The sequence below is a fragment of the Verticillium dahliae genome, genomic scaffold, assembly GCF_000150675.1.
Source record: "Verticillium dahliae VdLs.17 supercont1.4 genomic scaffold, whole genome shotgun sequence".
Taxonomy (NCBI): Eukaryota; Fungi; Ascomycota; class Sordariomycetes; order Glomerellales; family Plectosphaerellaceae; genus Verticillium; species Verticillium dahliae.
Window position 1 is genome coordinate 256,538 of NW_009276925.1, and position 15,455 is coordinate 271,992.

A 15,455-nucleotide genomic window follows, 5' to 3' on the forward strand; every position below is an offset into this window, starting at 1 on the left:
TAGGTATACCGCGAGGTGTGGTCGCTTATGATCAAGCTCCCCATCCAGTTGACCATCAAACTGAAGATCCCGGAGCTGTTGGTCACACCAATCTGTGGTTATTGGGTCAAGGAGATCGTCTATATCGATAGAATCGACAGCGGCCATCATCTGGGCAAGCCCATCTCGAGCCGCGGGCCCTAGACGGACTGCCCAGTTCTCCACCTGGCTCGTGTTGTACAGATCCATCGGGATCCCGGCGACAAGATGCTCCCTATTCCTCTGTGGCCGGATACGAAGGCCGTTCCACATCTCCGTGAAGTCTGCGACCTCTTGATGGATCATGGGTCCATAGAGAGCATATACCGCGATCTGGTGAGCAAGACGATTTGTTTGGAAGAGGCCGCTATCAATCAGCTCGTGCGAGAACGCGATCCAGCGCTGACTGACACCTTTGAGTAGCTTTTCCCACCAAGACTCGATCCGTTGGTTCGATGTGCTTGGGCCCCAGATGCGACAGGAGCTCAGTCTCGCTCCCTGCCTGTGGACTCGTTGGTCGTTATCCTCGGTGGTATACCGAAACTCTGTCTGATCAAGGTCGGCGAGAATCGCCAGGGCTCCGGCCCAAAGAGGAGTCTCGATACCATGATCCGAGCGGGTGAAAAGGGGGCGGACCCCTGAGTACGACACAGTCCGTAAAAACTGTTTGAGTGAACTCAGCGCAGTCATATTCCCCCTGCCGACATATATCCAGATGATGGCTCTCGAGTACGTGTCGATACAGGCGTAGATGGAGAAGCAGAAGTTCTTGAGCTTCTCGTACCCATCAAGAGACCACATGAAGTTAGGCCCAGGGACCTGGAAATTCTTCCGGTGCTTCCAATCGGCAAGACGCCTCTGTTCGGCGCGTTTCTTCCATTCTGGGTTCGTCTGGTACTCGCGATACAAGGTATTCTGGCCGACAAGGACGCCGGCACGGATGCGGACGTAATGGTATAGATACCCCCTGCCAAATCCTCTGATACTTGAAGACTGACGGTCGCCTTGGAGGAGGAACTCTCTGGCTATTTGAACAGCCTCCTGTCGTTCAACAGGATCTCGGAAGCGTCGCTTCATGCCGTGCTTCAGACGGTACTCCTGTACAGTCCGCTCGGAAATCTCGATGCCGCGTCGCTTGAAATCACGGACGATGGAAGTGTCGCTATATCCGTATCGGTAGAAGTAGCCTTTGATCAGCTCGATGAAGGTGTTGGGATCAATCTTTGAGCGAAGAGGAGAGTACTCCTGGGCACCCCATTCTGCTAACCTCCTTTTCAGGGTTCTGACGTAGAGTACGTGCCCATCGTCTTGGAGATGGGCACATATAGTGTCAATGGATAGCCGTTCTCGCCGCTGCCCGAGGATCCAGTCCTTGACGCGATCCAAGTCCTTCCGGGGTCTAGGCATTGTGCGAGACGCAGACCAGGGGTTCGAGATCGTGGTAGAGGTTCGAGTTCAACCCTCCTTCCAAGGCTTTCAGCTGCAATATCGCGCCCCCTCTGAACCGGCATTATCGGAGCTTCGGAGCCGATAAAATGGCATCAAGGCTGCTTGGTATGGCGTCAGTTCTGCTACAAAGAAAACAGTGCATTCTCGCATCAAAACACTGTAGCCCCATATAAAAATGCCGAAACCCTCTGTGCGAATAGCTCCGGTCATTTTCGTACAGGATTTTGTCACCCATGTGGTAATGTGCGACCGTAAACCACAGCGAATCAGCGTCGAAAGTGTGGTCAGCTGTTTAATAACAACGTCATGGCGAAAATGAGGAGATAACAAATGCATTTGATGAGAAGGCAACCAATAACGTCCTACTCTCCATGCTAGGTGTGCCATCCTCTTACACGCCTGCAGATGCCGCTGGCCCATAGCAACTTGGGCACCTCCATAACAACCCCCGCGGCGAGAGCACCAGAGACCTTGAGCCCATGTACTGAGAAATATCTGGATGATCTCCAGCACGCGTGACCAGGAGGGGCTGTGGCTTACACCCTGAGCCCCTCACTCAACCTACCGGAATGAAGTCCGAGCCCCGGGCTCTCGTAATTGGGCCACGTAGCAGTACCTTGAGCCTGGGGGGCAAAGTATCTAGCTCCGGGGCCCAAAGGCCTTCGGGTCCGTCGGTGCCGGACATCGCGAGTGGATGTATTGTACGTGCTGGTGGGATAATACATCAACCCCAGCGAGCTCCCTGGGCCCGAATCATAGGCACGCGCTCCGGTAGTGATGGACACGCTGGCCTCCATGATTTGAGATGTAAGCCAACCCATTGTTACCTCTCATAGTATTCAAGCTCGATTAAACCTTTATTACACGTGTTCATCCATCATTTGACCCTTCAAAGCAAGACGATGCACTCCTCAAATATCCCCAAAGAGGCCGCAACGTCTTGTCCACGCGGTCGCCCTTCACCCCTCAGCAGAGCCCGTAGGAGTTTCTGTTCGACGTGCCTTCCATTTGTCCTCCGTCATAGCATAAGTCCATTCCGGACCACATCATGTTCGAGTCAAAGCAGAGGCCGTTATCGCTCTCCACATGGAAGAGTGGCGAGCCGCAGGCGCCCTGCCCCTGCGGTGTGACGGGAGACGAACTGGCCGCGGCCAAGATGGCAGTGCTAGAGGAGCCATGGCCGGTCGCCGTAATGGCGTTGGGCTTCTGCGACAGGCTGACAGCAGTGTCTTTGATATAGCTCTCGATGAAGGGGCATCCGCAGCCGCCATGCTGGAGAACCATGTCCTTGAGAACGAGCACCTCGCCGCGCAGCTTGGCGTACTGATGCTTAAGATCCTTGTTGACGGCGCCGACGTTGGACTCTTGGGCCTGCAAGTCCTCTATGCCATGCTGCTTACGGGCACGGGACTTGTGGGCGGCTACACGGTTGCGGGCCCGAAGGCGCATCTTCTTGTCCGACCCGGACGCTGGGTTATCGGTCTGGGGGGGAGGGGGCAGGTTGACGGAGAAATTCGGCGGGTAGCGATCGAATAGGGACCTTGGGGCGACCGTCCTTGGAATGGTTTCCCTGTTCTGCGCCGGCCACCCTTTTGGAGGACGACCACGGTGTTTTGGCTGAATGGATGACGAATGTGATTGCGACGGCTGGTGTTGCGTCTCGTGAGATGGGCCATATGCGACCGTCGAGGCCCCCCTGAAGGCAAGATTGACGAAGTAGTCGGAGGCCGAAGCGCCGCGAGAAGTAGTATTACTGGCGTCGGCCTCTGCTTCGGGTAGAATCCTGTCCTTGTCGTTACGCGCCGAGGAAGGCATAGGCGCGGCCGACTGGCCAAGCAACAGTGCTCCACCACCCCAGTAATCCACCATGCTCGGCTGATCAAGGTAGAAAGGGGGGTCTGAGGTTATTGCCTCGTTATAGTTGGAATGGGAGGCTTCGGGCGTGTCTGGTAGTCTCGGGCCTGCCAAGCCGATGTGGTGACTGGCATTGGAGAGTTGTAATCCGGATCGTCAATCCATCAGAAGCGAAGCCTCGCGGCGCCCATGGCTTGATATAGGCATCCGAGCCACACTACTAGAATAAGCCATGGCTCTCGGGGACTCAGCCAAGTTCTGAGGTCGCTGCAGGTCTGGGAAGCAAAAGCATGCTCGAGGATGCTCCCAACCCACAGGACCAATGGCTGAAATTCTGGCGTGGGTCGTCCTGCACCTGGCCCTGGTTGTCCACGACATGCCACGGAGTACCGTTCAAGTCCTGGACCCCTTCAACACCGTGCCTCCAAGTAGGGCCATGTTCAAAGCCGGCTGCACAGCCGGTCGTGGTCCGACACATGATTGGCCCCGATTGTCCTCAGGAACAAGGTAAATAGGCCTCATATATTGGGCACACAACGCCACAGGGCAGATCTTGGAGACGCTCCTCCGTCCTCATTATATTATTTAGTTGACAGCGCGCACGGTTGCGTTGGGTATAGATGGACGGAGGGAAGAGCCGGGTGAATCGCTGGTCGCTGGCGTTTGGGAGCACCTAGAATGACGAGCCGTCCTGTGCCGCCAAACCCTTTTTAGCAAGGCTACAGGGGGAAGGACGAGTAAGCACTACCAGACGTCGGTACTACCCTTTTTATGCCGCCCAGGCCACCTAGCCGCCCCACCCGTAAAGTGGCGGCGAAGGCTGAACGACGCATGGGGATGTGTCTCCCAAGGGATTTGAGATCCGCGCCATCACGGATACGACGCAAGACGGCATGAACGTCTGTTTCATGTCCGTCTCGAAGGAGGGTAAAAATGGTCTTCAAGGTCGGAGTTCCGGGCCTTGAGTTCGCCGTGTTTTCGTTGGAAGGATTGTCGCGGGGTCTCGGTCTGAGCTGTGCTCTAGACGCATTCCTTGCTGGGCTGCTGGCACCGATGGCATTGGGGCCTGTGGGCAGAGCACTATGTTCGGGACGTCAGATGATGCGAGGTAGAACCAGTTCACGAACCTTTGACTCCTGTTTGCGACATTCATGACAAGCTCCTGGCGCCTGCTGGCGCTTATCGTGTTGCGGCGGCACCGACTATGCCGATTCAAGACCGTTCGGCGGGGAACCTTCCGCAAAAATAGAAGCATCATAGACCGTCCAAGCGTAGGATTTGATCCCGACACGTCCACTGAGCCAGACAGTGAGCTTGCTATGCGAGGTCATGGCTTTGAGGACCACTCCGGAAGCAGCACTGTTTCTGGCCCAGACGAGGAGCCCTCGCTGCTACAATCCACGAGAATACTACAACACCCCACGGGACGGCTTTGTAAGAGTCCCTTGACCAACTCTAATGAAGTGTGCGCTGACGGAAATGAGTCAGTGTATGTCGGCGATTCAGCCTCTCTGGCCTATCTGCAACTCATTCGAATGATTGTGGAGACGAGAACTGGTCCAATTGATTTCACTCTGGAGCCGAGCCGACACAAGTTCATGGAGGCTACGATCAACATGCCCACGCATATCCGGTCGCCCCTTATCTTACCTGAAAAGGAGACAGCCAACATATTGATCACGTCTTTCTTACCAATGTAAGTCGTCCTCCGTATTAGCTCTTGATCGTGTTGTAATGGGCCTCGGTGGCGGTCATGAATTTCTTCAGCCCGAGACTAATGTTAGTAGACCCACGGCTTGATTGAGGTCTTCAGCAGGCCATCCTTCGAGGCTTCTGTGGATGCCTGCTACTCTGACCCTCTTCCTGCGCGGTCTTCTTTTCTCTGGCTGCTCTACTTGACGTTTGCCATCGGTTGGAGCAACACTCGGCCGAGTGCCCGGCCGAGGCCCGATCGGGCCCAGCCCATTACACACGCCACATGTGGTGCTGGAGCTCTCTACGGTGTCGGCGTTTCCTAGCTGCACAGAATTTTCCGGCCTTTCCAGTGGTTGCGTGATCGGTCTTTGTCGTGTCGGTGGTATGGGCGGTGGCTTGGGTAGCCGATGGTGTAAGCGTGGTGGCGGCGGTCATCCCGTTTGAAATGTCGATAGCCGTAGAGTTCAACAAACCTTTAAGGTCAGAACTCTCCAAACGGTACAACAGGGAGCCCCAGCCTAATCCGTCGTAGTGGCCAGAACCCTCCCCCTATGAGCCTGCACCTCCTTCAAAACCACCAAAGAAGTTCAAGTGTTGTTAAGGTATTCACTCGTCCATGGAGCCTCGTGACCCTTGATCAGGACGTAATGGGCATACAGAAGCTCCCATGTTGGTCGGATGGCACCCCAAGATGCCGGGCTGATGACGGTAAAATCCACCATCCCGTTGGTGTAGGGTTCAAAGGGAGGTCATGACCAAGATTGTACCGGGCAAAGTATTCCGCCCTAGAAACTGAACGTTAGGCAAGTCTGTCCATAGGTACGTAGGACATATAAAGAGGCGACGAGAAAGTGTGGGAAGGCTATGGCCCTGCAACTCACCCTAGGAGAATCCGACTGTCGTTGTAGGCGAAGAGATCCTCGCCTTGGTTCTAAGCTTGCTGGCTGATGAGCTCGAGAAGCTGGAAATTGAGAGCGGAATGCCCTTGATCACGTCTGGACTCCTGGCCCTGGCCCAGGGGCCTATTAGTGCCTGCTCCTCCACAATGTTCGTGATGGCGTTGTTGGTCCCTCCGTTGCAAACTCCGTTCTTGAAGTAGTCCACCGCGAAGTCCCAAACGGTCTGGTTGTCGGCTAGAACGCCAATCGCCATGGCAGAAGCAATATTGCAGAGCTTCCAGTTGGCGAAAAAGTGCTTGACGTTGTGCTCCGACCCCAGTACGTGGTTAAGGAAATCCTCGTTCATCGGCAGGAAGATGGTTGTCAGTATGGAAGTGACACCAGACAAACCATCGGCGGCAAACGGCGCCTAGCCCTTCAATAGCTCGGCTGCGTTGACCAGTTCGTAACCTTGCAGCCCAGCTGTGAGATAGTCGTCGTCTCCACCGCCGCTGAGGGCTTGCAGCTTATCCGCCCAGGCGTTCAGGATGTCCGCGGCAGTTGTGGCAAACAACTTGTCTCCAGATATCTTCCAGCGAAGAGCAAGGTTGAACGCGGCCGCGGCATCGTGCCAGAGGGCATCCCCATTGCCAGAGCGGCTGACAGTAGCCACGGCATTGTTTGTGTAAGAAGCGCTTTGAAAACTCGAGCCTGATAAGCTTGTCCCAGGAACTAATCCACGGTTCTTTTTTCGCGGCAACCTTGGCTTTCACTCGGGCGACATCTTGATTGGTTACAAGCAGGCCAGGATGGCTGAATGCAAAAGTGGTGAGCAGCACCGGTATGAGTGACACAATGCTCAAGACTTTCATATTTGAGATGAAACCAAGGGGACGAAAATGAGTGACGGAGAACGAAATGGAGTGCACGAGACAAGCAAAGCGAGGCTGAGGGCTGATGTCAAGGAGGAAGTTGGGGAGTTCGATTTTTTTGAAATCCGCCCAAACTGCAAGGAAATAAAGGGAACCTCACAGTCTCTAAGAAACACTAACTAGGGGTAACGGTAAGTTCTAGCCGACGACAGGAGATGAGACTCTTCGGTCGATGCCGTGAAGGCGTAAGCTTGTTGTCAGGTTCATGGTGATGACCAATGAAGCTACCTCCCTCTCCGCGAGTCGCCCAGGAATGCTCCACTAGATGGAATTGCAGGAGAGTTAGTCGTTTTAGAGAGCGTCAAAAGGTCCATTACCCTTAGCTTGTGGCCATCGGGCTGGTCGCTGAGAGCAGGAGAAAGACGAACGGGCGTCTACGTCGTTAACACGGCGAGCACGCCTTCCAGCTTTCTGTTCAACGAGGTGATGGGTGATGCCGGGGATATCCTTGGTCGGCGGTACGGTTTAGCTTTCCGGAATTCGGGTTCTCAACTAACCTTTGAGGTAGACAGCTGTTCTGGAGGTTTGTGCTGGAATGGCTAGTACTTCTTCCATGGTTCGATGTGCAGAAGGTAGACTCCGTGACTTCGGTGCACTGCTCAGCGCTCGGTTCACCTGGCCGGCTTAGACCTTGGCGTGGTCATACTAACGCCTTTGGCTTCGTTGTAGCTAGACTTGACTCGTTCCGCCCGCATGGAAATCAATCCACGTGTCAATAATCCTAGACGAAGACGTGTATAGGATGGTGAATCTACACCGAGGCAGGCAGGGTCGACAGCGGTCCCTTGGGCGTGAGATGGAGTGCCCCTTCATTGCGGCCGCCCGCGACTCGGAGGTGTAACCGTAAGTGGGGCCCAAAAACCGCAGGGACGGATGACAACCGCAAGTGGGACCAGATGACCCGCACCAGGCGACTCCCCCTTTGTCGGTTCGCCAAATCGACCATGTTCAATGGTGCTGCTGAGGGCCATGTCCTCGTGACGAATGAGAAGACCCAGCCGTAACACGCCTGTCGCGGCAACCAACGGTACCCGCTTTCGCGTCTTGGTAGATGGGCATCCAATTGGCCAACATCACGCACATCAACCGGGCCTGGTTTGGCAACCTCGAACTTTCCATCTCTGGTACTGCCGTCAACGGCACTCTCATCTCGGCCGGTGGCTATGCTGCACCCTCGTGGAGTTTGATCAACGCACCGTAAGATATAGGATTTGCGAGACAGGGTGGTTCGTGCTCCCTTCTGTCTTCCGCCCGAAAGAGACAGATCCGAACAGTCTTCAAGCCATGATCGCCGTCGCAGACTTTGACTCATGTCTCGTGAGCCGGCCATTGCAACTCGACCTCGGCGAGGGAAGATTGCTGCTATCTTCCTCGCGCTGAAGGAAGTTGGTCGGGATGATAACAACTCGTTGCTGGATAATAATGTGAACATTCCGCGACTTTAAGTCCCCCTGATGCCTTTAATTATACAAATGAGACTAGTTTGTGAAATAATTGTCAGACAACTCCTGTTTGCAGGACTTCCATGACCGGATCCGGATAACCATATGAACTGCCGGGTCGGGTTGACTCGCAGACGAGGTCTACATAAGGGCGGTCAGAACCCAACCTTGTAGGTAACAAGAACAAGACAATCAATAACAAGAGTCTTTTTCTCGTGATAATTAATCAGCTCTCTCAAGACGTCGAAGTTAGCCCTGATCAGGGCCCGTACGTCTGACAAGATGAGACCACTAGGCGTGAATAAAGGCCAAAGATGGCCTCCCACGAGTGGGAGGCCAGCGATCAATTCCAGTCACCCATAGCACCCATCATCAGATTTCCTGCACTGGCATTCTCGGCCATACACCCTTGACACTTTCTGACAGAGGTATTCAAGGTTTCGGCTTCACAAATTCTTCTCTCGCTGCTCCGCAATCTTGTAGAACAAACTGCCGTCATATATTCCCCGTATATCCTCTTTCCGCATTTTCCCATCATCCGGCCACAGCATGATATACGTCGCAACCCCTAAGGTCATTAGTCCTGTCTCCTACCCACAGATGGTCACTGCCAGGAAGAGAACTCACACTCGAAAACGTTGCCCCCCCACCCGATCGGATCAGCCAACAGCCGCTGCCCCTTGTGCAGATCCCATACGTCCCACAGCGTCAGGCTCTCCCTGTTCTCGCCCTTGGAATACTTGGCAAACATGTCCTCAAACTTCTGTGGCACGAACCGCCCCTCCGTGTCATAGGTCCCGCTGTCGCTGCCGTGCTTTGCCTTGTGGATGTTTCCCACGTACAGTCGGAACAGCGGGTCCGGCAGCCAAGACGAGACAGTTGGGTATGAGAAGTTGGCATGGATGATGAATACCGCGAGCAAGGATAGCAGAAGGTGGAAGCCGAGGCGATGGAAGCCGCGGAAGGTATCCATGGGCCATATGACTCCGTCACGGTCCTTGTTTGGTTAGATCGCGGCTCGCCAGGGCGCTCTTTTGGGACATACCTGGTCGAAAAATTCGACGTGCTGCTGGAGTACAGTCTGATGCCTGTGGTCCATGGCCCAGTTGTTGTCTGTTGTGCCCTTGGGTTGGTCGTACGTCGGCGCGAGGTTGGCGCGGGCGGTACCCGCATGAAGCAGACGTTGATTTTCCTCGGGCTGGATGAACGGCTTGCGTTCGACTGTCACAGGGACTTCATCTATTGACGTAACAATCTTGTTTTGTGCGTGTTTGACTGTGGTACGGTCGTCATCCAACCGAGCGCCGTCCTTCTGAGACGCCATTTCTGTGTCGAGGCTGGTTTGGGAGAACTGCTCGATTTGAATGATCCAAAAGGAAGAAACAGTGTTGTCGATTTTTCGAATTCTTGTTTAAAAAAAGCCCTAAGGAGATGCCATGCTTATGAGATTCGGTGGCCCAGCCTGTGCGAGTGATGTCATCATGAGGCCGATGACAGACACATCCACCAGAAAGTCGGAACATTAAGGCCAGCAACGCAACAGTGTGCGTCATGACAAGAAGTCGATCGACATGGTAGTCAAGGGGAAAGCATGTGATTGAGATGCAGCCCACTTAACAGTTCAGACAGCCACGTTGCAGTGATCCGCATGCGGCACTAAAGGGCACCCAACCTCAACAAACATATTGACGCTTCCCTGCATTGAGTACTTGACCTAACAAGCACAATTGCATCCGTTGCAAATGCCTAAGCTGCGCTTTACATTGTTTGCCGAAGATGAAATGTGAGACCCCCAAAGATCTGGTGATGACTGGCAGGAGTGGGGATTTAGCACACACATGGTGGTGAATCTCCGAAGAGGACTGCAGGGTAGGTGGGACATAGATCACCTGACCTCTGACCCAGGGGCAGGTCGAGGATATCTATCTTGAAGCCGTTCGGCGCCTTGTCGCCGATCCATTCCTTGAGGGCGTCGACGTCGTCCTTGGCCACGGCTTTGTTCATGAGCTGCAGCGCGTTGGCGGCCACGTTGACAAATTGCGTTAAGGAGCCCTTCTTGTCCGCGTCCTTGCCGAAGGTATTCATGACGTAGGCTAAAGAACATGAGAGTCAGTCATTGGCTTCTGTGGATGCGTCGGGCGTTACTCCCGGTGTCCGAACATGTATGTCTCAAGACTCAGGAGAAAATCAACTCAGCCCATGACGTACTAATGTGGTCCCAGTAGAGCTTCTTGTTCCTTGGGCGCGTCGATGACAATCTGCTGTAGGTCCCAATCGATCTTCTTCTTCAGCCCGCACTGCAGTTCGAGGCGCCGGGCGATGCCGTAGGCGTCGCCAATGTTGATGTCGTACCGGGTCGTCGGGTTCCAGCACCCGCCGTAGCCGCCCTTGCTGCCGCCCGACCTGATGTTGGCGTCGAGTCACTCGTCAAAGGCGCAGGGCTCGTTCTTGCGCCGGCACTTGCGGCCGCCGATGGTGTTGTTTCCCGGATGCATCATCCAATCGTTGGCGTAGGCGTAGAAGAAGAATACAGCCTCGTACTTGCCCGACTCGTCCGACTGCGCCACGACGGTCGCGGCGAGCCAGGCTATGGCCAGGCTGATGATTGACCTCATGGTGGAGGGTGGATGTCTGCCGACGCCGAGTAGACAACAAGAAAGATATTCTGATCAAGCGCCTACGTTGGTTAGGAGTGTTCAGTGCGTTGCACCAGCAACTCGAGAAGCTGCCTCATCCTCCCAGAGAAGAAGTGTTTCTCCTGGTTTAACGTACTCCACAAGCGAATACCACACCTAACCGCGACCACGCGACCGTCCACATTCAACCGCGTTCTTCTCCGCCAACACCAATGGAGTCAGCCAGCAAAGAGAGTCGCTTGATTCTAGCCGTTCAGGCTATCAAACAAGACCCAAATCTTAGCGCTCGGGCCGCTGCAAAGATATACAACGTAGATCACAGCACACTGGCTCGACGACGGCGTGGCCAATCTTCACGACGCGATATTACGCCTCTGACGCGGAAATTGACGGACCTGGAGGAATCGACAATTGTCCAATATGTGCTCGATATGGACTCCCGATCATTTCCTCCCCGGCTCTCTGGTGTGGAAGATATGGCTAACCGACTGCTCGCAGAACGCGACGCGACTAAGGTCGGAAAGAACTGGGCGTCGAACTTCGTCAGACGACAACCACAACTCAAGACGCGTTTTTCTCGGAGATACGACTACCAGAGGGCCCAATGCGAAGATCCAGACGTCATTCGTGGCTGGTTCGACCTTGTGCGGAACGCAATCGCGAAGTATGGTATCGTGGAGTCAGACATCTATAACTTCGATGAGACTGGGTTTATGATGGGCGTTATCTCGACTGGCATGGTCGTTACAAGCGTAGAAAGACGTTCCACCGCGAAATTAGTCCAGCCTGGGAATCTTCCCAAGGGTGGACGATCCCGCCATTCATCATCGTCGCTAACCAAATATCACCTCTCTTCCTGGTATGAAAACAGCACCCTACCTCAAGATTGGGCCATCGGGACGACCGAAAACGGCTGGACCACGAACGAGAAGGGCCTAGAATGGATTCGGCATTTCGACAAGCACACGAAACCTCGAACTGCGGGTGGATATGGTCTCCTTGTCCTGGATGGTCATAGAAGTCACCATTCGACAGACTTCGAGCTCTTCTGCAAGGAGAATAGGATCATCACACTCTGCATGCCTCCACGTTCATCTCATATATTCCAGCCTCTCGATGTCGTGTGTTTTGGCCCGCTCAAGAAATCGTACGGGCGGCAAATCGAGGATCAGATGCGGGCAGTACAACCCACATTACCAAGGAGGACTTCTTGCCAGCGTTTTTCGGGGTATTCCAAGCTTCTATGACGGAAAAGAACGTCCAAGGGGGTTTCCGAGGGGCTGGGATTGTTACATTTGACCCGGAAAGTGCCATATCTAGGCTAGATGTGAAACCACGGACGCCAACACCTGAGGAGGGGGTCCCCGAGGCACTAGCCCCTTGGGTTTCTAAGACGCCCAACAACCCGACCGAGGCGTCCTCGCAGTCTAATTTCATCAAATGTCGAATCGCACATCTTCAGAATAGTTCCCCGACGTCGATTTCCGAGGCTGTTGACCATCTTGCGAAGGGGTCGCGAGGAATCATGTACAATATGGCGTTGATGCAGTCGGAGATCATGATACTTCGAGCGGCGAATGAGACACTTAGCAGGCGCCGCAGAGCAAGAAAACACGTCTCAGACAAGGAGGGAGCCTAACTCTAGCCGAGGGACAAGACATTCAGACGCAGAGGGACGTGGAGGTCCAGATCAAGGAGGAAACGCGACGGGGCAGTGGTCAGCAGCAGAGGACTAAACCGAAAGAACCTGTCAGATAGAAGTGAAAACGTCTTAAGAAACGATTCTGATTGATTTCAATTGATTTTCTAGCGTTATGGTAGATTATGTTGGGATTATTGTCGCGTAGTCACGGTTAGGTGTGGCATTCGCTTGTGTGTGGCATTCGCTTGTGGAGTACGTTAGGTGACTGGCAGAATGGATAGACATAGTGCGGCGCTGGAAATCGTCGCACCACTTGTAAGCCAACCTCGTCGCTCTTGACTCCATGGCAGGCCTGCTTGAAGGCCAAGTTCTTCAAGTGTTCAGCATCCTATTCTCAGCAACTGAAGCACGTTCTGCCACAGCCGAGGCTGTTTCGTTAGTATAGTCGCATGTCAAAGATCCACGCCCTGAGCGACGCTAGTCGATTCCAGCCTTTGCAAATCTGATCGTCGAACGCACGGCCTGCATGTTTGGCTCCCATCTGTCGTCATCCGATGCAGCTTTTCCTCCCAAAAAGAAAGACAGATTCCCAATCTTTGTTCGTGAGCACTTGAGCAGGATTTCCCGCTGTGCCGTCCAATTCTTGCACCGGAAAAGAAAGTGTTCTGCCGTCTCTGTCGCTTGTCCACAATCGCACAAGCCCGAATCCGTTGCTCCTATCCTGTGGAGATAACTGTTCAGTCGAATCATGCCGGTGCGGAGCTGCACCAGCACACCCGATTCTTCCCTTTTCAGCGAGTCGTATATCGCACGGGTATGCCTGCCCGGCAGCGCCTTGTCAATTCGTTTCGAGTACCTTCCAACGGTTTCCGGTAGTTGTTCGAGCGCTCGTTCTTGGGCGAGAGCTATCCGGAGCGTCGTCGTCCTCGCCTGGTACGATGACATTGCTGCCTCGCATCCCCTTACCGTGGCTCGTTTCGCTGCAGCTTTGGCCAACTGCCGCGATGCGAACTCCTCTTCAATGGCCGGTACCCACCTAAGCCTGACAGTACAACCTCTCTTCTGAAGGCGCACCATCTGATCATATATCCCACGGATAGTGCATTGTCCAGATTGCTGCCGAGGGCGCCTGATCGCTGCCACTACCGAGCGGTTGCCAACCGCGATTGTCACATCCTGAAGGGCAGTGGTTGGTGGTATAGATCTGAGCGCTGTCGCTATCGCTTCTAGCTCTGCTGTGTACGGATTTTGTTCACTTCCGGGTCCGATGGTGACGGAAAAGGTGGCGAGAGTGTGCTCTAGGCCACCACGCGTTGTGTCGCAAACAACGGCTCCCATGCCCACAACGTCGTCCCTCTGCGACGAAGCGGTTGCTATGAGGATACCCTGTACGTCATATGGTGTCTGGGTCTCTTCGGGGTCATCCTCCCCCAGCACAGGGATACGGTCCGTCCATGGTCGTAATGCATACTCGTGAATGACTTCCATTCGCTCCGTGGACATCTCAGCCACCATCGCGGCAATGCCTTGCATTGGCGAGAGGTACCGCTTGCTTGCTTTGTTCCTCAGTGCTGCCAGCGGATGCGCCCGCGGCAGCGTCCGTAGGTCGATGCAGAGCCTCGTCGCAGCCCGCTTATGCCGTTCCCCTATTGCGCGGATGCCGGCCTCGGCCTCGGCCACAGCAGTTGCCACGGTTCGGAACGCTCCTGTGATGGCCTGCGCACCAACTCGCTGCGCTTTGTTTAGCCAGCCCGTTTCTTTCGCCCGACGCGCATGCATCCAGACGTTCGACGCGTAGTCCATCGCCGGGGCGACAGTCGCCATGAACAACTGTCTCGCTACCCTCGGTGAGAGCAGCTTCAGCCTCCTCAGGCCCATGGCCGCGTTGAGGCCCTTCGCGGCTGCGCTGGCGATATGTTCCTGGTACCGCAAACCGGAGTCCATGATCACTCCCAGAATCTTTGCGCTGGCTTTGGGTATGACTTCCCTGTCCTTGATCCAGAATGCCACACCATTGCTTCGCGCGCTGGTGCGCGTGAAGTGGACGATCGTCGTCTTATTCGTCTCAAAGGTCGCGCCACTGCGCTTCTCCCAGTCGAGTGCTTCATCAATGATTGACTGAATGCCTGCCCGGTTCGCCTCCGCGGTTGAGCCGGTCACCCAAGCAGAGTAGTCGTCAATGAATGCGATTGATCCGCCTGCCGCCTTAATCCTCCGCTGTACCAGGTCTGCGTTGAAGAACAAAAACAGCACCGGCGACAACGGCGACCCTTGTGGTAGACCAGCCTGTGGCAAGTCGCGCAGTTCCGACGTGTGCCCGTTCACGACGACCGTGGCCGTCCTAGCAGAGCAGAAGGCGTCGACCCATCTGACCACCTGGTCTGGTATCCCTCTGGCTTTCATCCTTTCCAGCAATCGTTCCTTGCACACTCCGTTGTACGCGCCTTTGACATCGAAGCTGATCAGACTTAGCACTTTCCGAGCTCTCCACGCCTTGTAGATTTGTTCCTGCAAGAGGAGGAGTGCTTGCTCGGCCGACCGCCGCTTTCGCGCCCCGAAGTGGTTCGCAGGTAGCAGCCCATAGGCCTCCACCACATACGAAATGCGCTCCGCGACGACCGCTTCCAGGATTTTGCCCAACGTTGACAGAAGGGATATAGGTCGCCACGCCCCCGCCACCGCATAGTCTCCTTTTTCCGGCTTCTTTAGCGGGATTATCTTTGCTGTCCGCCACTGGTGAGGCACGACGCCATCGCGGAGCGACGTCTGGAAGAGCGTCAGAACGCGATGCTTCACTATTGGCCAGAGCTGTCTCCACACCATCGCCGGCAGGCCATCGGTTCCGGGCGCCTTCCACGGCTTCGCTGCCATGACTTTGACTTCGACCTCTTCCAGAGTCAAAGCCGGCA

At 54.8% G+C, this 15,455-nt stretch overlaps 4 protein-coding genes across 4 annotated transcripts; all 4 read right to left on the reverse strand.

Moving 5' to 3' along the window:
• Window positions 1-2,433: 2,433 nt before the first annotated feature.
• On the reverse strand, window positions 2,434-3,799 carry VDAG_02415 (uncharacterized protein; the record flags this gene model as incomplete). The annotated part of the gene is made up of 2 exons (XM_009653068.1): window positions 2,434-3,428; window positions 3,637-3,799. 2 exons carry the CDS (start codon window positions 3,797-3,799, stop codon window positions 2,434-2,436), a joined length of 1,158 nt encoding a protein of 385 aa, XP_009651363.1.
• A 1,235-nt stretch (window positions 3,800-5,034) lies between these two features.
• VDAG_02416 (uncharacterized protein) lies at window positions 5,035-6,678 on the reverse strand (the record flags this gene model as incomplete). Its single annotated transcript, XM_009653069.1, has 5 exons — window positions 5,035-5,095; window positions 5,898-5,947; window positions 6,010-6,252; window positions 6,355-6,589; window positions 6,668-6,678. The coding sequence occupies 5 exons, from the start codon at window positions 6,676-6,678 to the stop codon at window positions 5,035-5,037; spliced, it is 600 nt and encodes a 199-aa protein (XP_009651364.1).
• Window positions 6,679-8,714: 2,036 nt separating this feature from the next.
• VDAG_02417 (caleosin domain-containing protein) lies at window positions 8,715-9,669 on the reverse strand (the record flags this gene model as incomplete). The annotated part of the gene is made up of 3 exons (XM_009653070.1): window positions 9,314-9,669; window positions 8,896-9,265; window positions 8,715-8,836 (listed from the first exon to the last, which is right to left on the reverse strand). Exons 1-3 carry the CDS (start codon window positions 9,590-9,592, stop codon window positions 8,715-8,717), a joined length of 771 nt encoding a protein of 256 aa, XP_009651365.1. The 5' UTR covers window positions 9,593-9,669.
• A 357-nt stretch (window positions 9,670-10,026) lies between these two features.
• Window positions 10,027-10,883, reverse strand: VDAG_02418 (uncharacterized protein; the record flags this gene model as incomplete). Its single annotated transcript, XM_009653071.1, has 5 exons — window positions 10,027-10,078; window positions 10,163-10,361; window positions 10,477-10,505; window positions 10,567-10,671; window positions 10,729-10,883. 5 exons carry the CDS (start codon window positions 10,881-10,883, stop codon window positions 10,027-10,029), a joined length of 540 nt encoding a protein of 179 aa, XP_009651366.1.
• Window positions 10,884-15,455: the final 4,572 nt, after the last annotated feature.